The 7,182-nt window shown below is 32.9% G+C and overlaps 1 protein-coding gene across 1 annotated transcript in view; it reads left to right on the forward strand.

Annotated features, from left to right (window-relative positions):
- Dach2 (dachshund family transcription factor 2) overlaps nucleotides 1–6,872 on the forward strand; it is a 525,789-nt gene extending 518,917 nt beyond the window's left edge. Inside the window, exons 11-13 of the mRNA XM_057760701.1 lie at nucleotides 4,497–4,643; nucleotides 5,838–5,903; nucleotides 6,844–6,872. Coding sequence (XP_057616684.1) covers nucleotides 4,497–4,643; nucleotides 5,838–5,903; nucleotides 6,844–6,872 — 242 coding nt within the window. The remainder of the gene's footprint in view (nucleotides 1–4,496; nucleotides 4,644–5,837; nucleotides 5,904–6,843) is intronic.
- The last annotated feature ends 310 nt before the right edge of the window (nucleotides 6,873–7,182 follow it).

The raw sequence follows: 7,182 nt of genomic DNA on the forward strand, positions 1-7,182 counted from the left end.
CGAAAGTATACACTTTGATTTTTGAGTGCCGTTGATTCTAATGAATTACATGGTGAGAAATGATGCAGAGAGATAGGAGTACAAGTGAAATTATGAAGAGTTTTAACTGTGTAAATGATGAACTTTAATTTTACCTTGAAAACAATGGAACGTATCAAAAGTTAAGCAAAGGAAAAATCTGGTTTAATTTCTATTGTATAGTTCACTCTAAAGATGGGGTAATTCTTTTTCAATTTTATTATTGAGAATTTAATATAATTACAACATTTCTCTAAAGCCTCCCCTATAACCACCCCTCCACAGTTTCATTCTAATTCATGACTTTATTTTTCCATAATTGTTATTGTGTACATATAAGTATAGGTGTATACATATATATTCCTAAATATACCCTGTTCTGTCTGCATATTACTCGTTGGCACTGAACAACCAATTTATGTGCTCTTCCGTGGGTAAGACTTCCTCTCACACTTCCGACTTTTCTTAGCTACATATTTATTTGAAGCTTCCTGAGTTTTTCTTCATTCACTTTGGGCATGCCCAATGTCCTTGTTCAGCTCACTTTTGGGCAGTCAGTTGATGAGATGTTAAGGGTGTAGCTTTTGATGTTACTATGAGATACAATCTCACAGAAAACTCTCTGATCCTCTGATTAGGATTTATGTGAGACTGAAAGCAAGAAAAATATTCCAGATAGCTTTATCTCATGTAAACAGTATTAATTAAGATTAAACTAACATAACAGAAGTATATGGAGACAAAAAGAGGAAATAAGAGGAATACTTAATTATTCAACATAGAATCAATTTTATAAGTATAAGTTGTATACAACAAAGTGCATAAACTAGGGTAGTTTATTTGAATGCCACACAAACTTTCAAATTAGCTTTTATAAATAATTCCCAAATCTTTACATTTATCATAAAACACAAAAGAGCAGCAAAATATATAACACCAATTTCAGTTTCTTACCATTCCCTGAGAACACTAAAGTGACTGGTAGAGTTGAACTGTGGAAACAGAGGCACAAGTGGGAGAAAGACTCCATCATGTAGACATTTCACATTCTAATTATTTACCAAGAAAGTCTATAATACTCATAATTCTATGTATAAAAATAGAAATGAATTTTGCTTATCTAGGTTTATATGTTCTCTGAAGAGCCAAAGACCATTTAACAAATTATATATATATATATATATATATATATATATATATATATATATATACTACCAGACATGAGAAGTCAGTCATCTTTTGAAGTGGTGGTCCTACTTTTTAAAACAGCTAGTAGGTTTAAATTCCTACATATCTCAAAAATAGCTTCCTTCTATACAGTGGAGATTGTAGTATTTTCTCAGCAGAGGTGTTATCTTTTCACAGATATTGGTAGATTGATCATTACAAAATATTGCTAACATAAAAGGTTTAAATAAATCATTTTCATTTATGTAGTTTAAAATGTAGCCTCTTGAAAACACAAGAAACTATATATTATTACTCACTACATAAGAAATAATAATTTTACACTGAAACAAAAGATAGGATCTTCTGAAAAATTATTTTGACAATGGAATATAAGTTCAGCACTGATTTCAATAGACTACTCTTTCTGATTGAAATAATTTGTTAATGCTGCATTTTAATAATCATGTGAATGCAATTAGTGTAGCAAAATAATTTCATATTCAAACATACTTAGATATCTTTAATAAAATTCAAAAGACACAATATTTTCTGTCATTGCCTCAAAAATTTTACTTTTCATGTTAGATTGCTGAATTTTCAATTCAAGTGTACAAAAATTATTTGAGTAATTGACTCTCTTCAAGTTATTGAAAACACATTAATATGTAAAATGAGTAAAACTAAATACTAACTTATTCTAATATTTGGTTCATTTGAAAATATAGTATACATATAAACTCTTTTAGCATTTTAAATGTTGTAAGATTCATTACTTTTATAATGCACTTTTTTAATGTAAAAATATTTATGAAAAATAAATGGATTATACATACATTAACATACAATAAGTCTAATGAGGATTGTTGGTAGTTATAGTCCTTTCAGATAATTTAACTTCAATATTAATAAACGTGCACATGATTCCTGAAGCCTTCAACTGCTGCGAGGATGCTCTTGTACAGGGTATGAAGAATATTTTAAAGCATTTAACTCTTCATTTCAGCTTTTATATATGCATTCAGATTCTTAATTTTCTCTTGAGAGGGCTTGGCTTAGGTAATTTCTCATTTCCTTTCCTGCATTTAATGAAAATCACTACTATACTAGATCTACAATATTTGAGATACATTTTTGCCATGGAAATAAAAAAATAACTTATCACTAAAATTTTTTATGTATGATGGCCATAAAGCACTTTTTTTTTGAAAAAAAAAATTTTCTGCCTCCTCCCCGCCTCCCATTTCCCTCCCTTCCTTCCGCCCCTCTCCCCCTCCCCCCACTCCTCTTCTCCTCCCTCTCCAGTTCCAAGAGTAGTCAGGGTTCCCTGCCCTGTGGAAAGTCCAAGGTCCTCCCCCCTCCATCCAGGTCTAGGAAGGTGAACATCCAAACTGTCTAGGCTCCCACAAAGCCAGAACATGAAGTAGGATCAAAACCCCGTGCCATTGTCCTTGGCCTCTCGTCAGCTCTCATTTTCCACCATGTTCAGAGAGTCCGGTTTTATCCCATGCTTTTTCAGTCCCAGTCCAGCTGCCCTTGGTGAGCTCCCAATAGATCAGACCCACTGTCTCAGTGGGTGGGTGCACCCCTCGTGGTCCTGACTTCCTTGTTCATGTTCTCCCTCCTTCTGCTCCTCATTAGGACCTTGGGAGCTCAGTCCGGTGCTCCAGTGTGGGTCTCTGTCTCTATCTCCATCCATCGCTAGATGAAGGTTCTATGGTGATATGCAAGATATTCATCAGTATGGCTATAGGATAGGGTCATTTCAGGTTCCCTATCCTCAGGTGCCCAAGGAACTAACTGGGGACATTGCCCTGGGCACCTGGTAGCCACTCCAAGTTCAAGTCTCTTGCCAACCCTTAGGTGGCTCCCTTAACTAAGATATGAGTTTCCCTGCTCCCCTATCCGCCCTTCCTTTATCCCCAGTCATCCCGTTTCCCCAAGTTCCCCTCATCCTCTCCTTCACACTTTTCTTTCCCCATCTCCCCTCACCCCCATCCCACCCCACCCCCAAGATTCCAATTTTTTGCCCGGCAATCTTGTCTATTTCCCATAGCCAGGAGGATAACTATATGTTTTTCCTTGGGTTTACCCTCTTGTTTAGCTTCTTTAGGATCACAAATTATAGACTCAGTGGCCCTTATCCATGGCTAGAAACCAATTATGAGTGAGTACATTCCATGATCTTCTTTTTGGGTCTGGGTTACCTCACTCAGGATAGTATTTTCTATTTCCATCCATTTGCATGCAAAATTCTAGAAGTCATTGTTTTCACCGCAGAGTAGTACTTGAAACTGTGGAATATAATGTACTTTTAAAATGGCATAAGATGATGGTTGATTTGCTTAGAATCTCATTATGAACCAACACTTTCTTGGAAACCAATGATCCAGTTTGAGGATCTATCATAGTAAGTTTTCAGAGATTAGAATTAATGTTTATATTATGGCTATAAAGTTTCTCTTTGAGATAGAAAGCTGAGAACTAAGCTGGAACTTAGTTCGCTCTTCTTTATCCTTCTTGCTTACCAGAGGCTTCATATGCAGTTTTTTTTTTTTTTTTTTTTTTTTTTGGTTTTTCGAGACAGGGTTTCTCTGTGGTTTTGGAGCCTGTCCTGGAACTAGCTCTTGTAGACCAGGCTGGTCTCGAACTCACAGAGATCCGCCTGCCTCTGCCTCCCAAGTGCTGGGATTAAAGGCGTGCGCCACCACCGCCCGGCTCATATGCAGTTTTATAGCTTGCTCATATAGTCACTCCTGAAAGTTATTCTCACTAATATGTATATGAGTTTGTGTGTCTGTGTATAGGAAGGGAAGGAACAAGGGAGAGATACATAATTATTTAAGTGAATAGCCATTTGTTTGCCTCTTTAATTGGTAACATTTCAGTTTTAAAGAATAAAACAATACTTTATAAATATTTACTTTTTTGAATTTTGAAATATGACTAACAATAGTATCTTATTTCTTCAGAGAATTATAAAATGTGTTATAGTATTAAATGATGTAGTATGGCGTTAAACAATAATTCTCCAGGGAAATTGCCAGCACTGTATAGATGGATGTGCACGAGATAGCACACATATTAAAAATGTGAAAGTAACAATAAGTAAGTGGTGTTATTCAACTACAGTCAACAAACACCAAATGGGTGAGGACTGGGACCGAAAGAAGCTAATCATTTGTTAGCTGCTATATTCATGTCTCTCTGATTTTATACTTGTAACTATATACAATGTATACTTGTATTATTAAACTCAGCAATAATACTGCATTAAGCACGCATTTGTAAACTACTTTTCCACATTTTAGATACAATGCAAAAACGTCTGAAAAAGGAGAAAAAAGCTAAGAGGAAACTTCAGGAAGCCTTGGAGTTCGAATCAAAACGCCGAGAGCAAGTGGAGCAAGCACTGAAACAAGCTACAGCTAGTGACAATGGTCTGAGGATGTTGAAAGGTAATGTCTGATTTTCACTTAAAAGGCACACAAATGAAAACCTGAACTAAGAGAGAAACGAAGAAAGTGGCTTTGTCAAGAAATATAATTTTAGGTCACGTGTTATACGTCATGAAACAAACCAAAATAACCCTTTCTCTGGGAGGTAGAAGAAAAAAATGTAGGTGGATATTTAATGCCAAATGTATCAATAATGAGGTCCACAAGGATAATCAGTGTGAAATGAAATTCTAAATGAATCCTTGAAGATTCTACTTAAAGGGATGTAAAGTGGTGCATGAATCAAGGGATGGTAATTCAAAAATTTTCCAGTTTTAAGTTAAGATTCTTGTTAATCACATAAGATTTCTTTAGTTGATTCAGACACAATATGAATTAAATTTTCAAGTAACCCCATCCACATAAACGTTTTACAATATAATCACTAGATTCTGTAAATTATTTGAGCACAATCATAACACATTTATTCATCCACTCAAATAAAATTACAAGTCACTATGTGAATATTGGTTTCACTTGCACTTAACATAAGCCAGTATCATTCACTATTATAACTTACATAGGGGAAATACACTATAATGATGGATTGCTTTGATTTAGTCAATTGTATCTACTATAATTTTTGTTGTCCTGTCATCAGAGTATGCTAACTGAATAGTTTTAGAGGTTTTGCTTCTCCTTTTATATAGACATTTATTTTCCTAGAATACATCTTTAGATTGTCAAGTGATAAAAAAAATATTTTCCATGTACTTGGAAATACATTCTTAACTACATAATTGAATTATAGTATGTAAACTTCCTTCCTAGCGTTAGCAATAGAAATGCCAAAAGAAAGAAAGGAAATGGAAGGGGAAAACTAAACAAAGCAAAAACTATGTATATACTCACACACAACAACAATATCATAATTAATGAAAAAAGAGGCTGAATTTGAAGGAAACAAAGAAAGGGTATATGTGGAGGACAGAATGTGAAGGCAGAATGTATATATATATATATATATATATATATATATATATATAATGTAAAAAACAAAAATAAGAGAGACAATGTTTGCAGAAATAAATAATACTGCTCAGAATCTTGTGTTATGTATAGTTATGTATAGTATCAAAATATTGTTTTGCTGAAATTTCTTTTTAGACAGAAAACAATGAATTGTACCTTAATTTTGATTGCCAATTCTTTCAGATACGGGAATTCCAGATATTGAAATAGAAAACAATGGGACTCCTCATGACAGTGCTGCCATGCAAGGTACAGTAAATAACATTGTCCTTACTATAAGTGTGCAATGTGTGCTCCATGGAAGCAGGGTGGCAAAAATTTCTATGTTGATAGAGTTCATTCAGATAAAATAAAGATAATCCTTTATACTCTGACCTAATTAGCAATCTACAATGATCTTCATTTGAGAAAAACATATGATATGACTTTAAAACTCCTAACAGTGAAATTACTTAGGAATTTCATAGATATAATGTGAGCAAAGTTCATCCAGGTTTACTACTGACAGGATACATATTTAGATGTTATTTACATCTAAAAGAAACATTTCATAAGCATAATGTAAATGTGACATATATTTCACTGCTTTTGTGTTTGTAAACACTACAAATGGACTTGTTTATTATAGTTTCTTTATTTTTATGATGCCTTTAGATGACAGGAATAACATTTTTCCTACTCTGAGATAAGTAGATTTTGAATTGTCATCAATTTATTTTATTTTCACATAACAAACAACAGTTATCTTATTCAAGTGTGATCAACATAGTCACATAAGTAAAAATGAATTCATTCCATATTCATTAAATAGCTTTTTCATATTAATTTATGTCTAAAGAAGCATACATTTTATATTGACTTTTTTCCAAACAAATTTTTATTAAGTTCATTAAAAATAGCAGAATCAGATGCAATATTGTAAGTATTGTGGTAGTTTATTTTAAAACAAGAAAACTGATCATTTCAAAAATAAAAAAAATAAAATTTCTTAGTATCTGTGATCAACATTGTACACATATAAGAAAATATAGTAATTTAATAATTACTCATTAGATATAATATAGACTTTTAAACTACATCAAATATCATTCACAATAAATATGTGAAAATCTTGAAAAGTATCCGTTCTCCTATCTTTTTGTCCCACATTTAAGCACTATACATGACAAAATTCCCATTATTACTTTAGGAAAAACTAAAGTGAATAACTTATGTTAAAATTATAGTAGAATCTCAACATATCAAACAGAATTTTAGACCATGTGTGGTGGAACACACCTTTAATTCTAGCATACATGAATTAGAGGCAGGTGAATATCTATGACTTTCAGGCCAGGCTGCTCTCCATTTTAAGTCCCAGGGCAGCCAGCACTACATAGATAGATCCTATCTTCAAAAACAAAAGATTTTGTTAGAAAAAAAAATTTGTTAGAGGAATATATATTTGAAATTATGAACAGAATCAATCAAAAATATAGTTAGCAAAGTAAACTCTAATAATTGCATAAGATCCTTAATCATTTAGCTT

This window comes from Chionomys nivalis, chromosome X, assembly GCF_950005125.1.
Source record: "Chionomys nivalis chromosome X, mChiNiv1.1, whole genome shotgun sequence".
NCBI classification, from domain to species: domain Eukaryota; kingdom Metazoa; phylum Chordata; class Mammalia; order Rodentia; family Cricetidae; genus Chionomys; species Chionomys nivalis.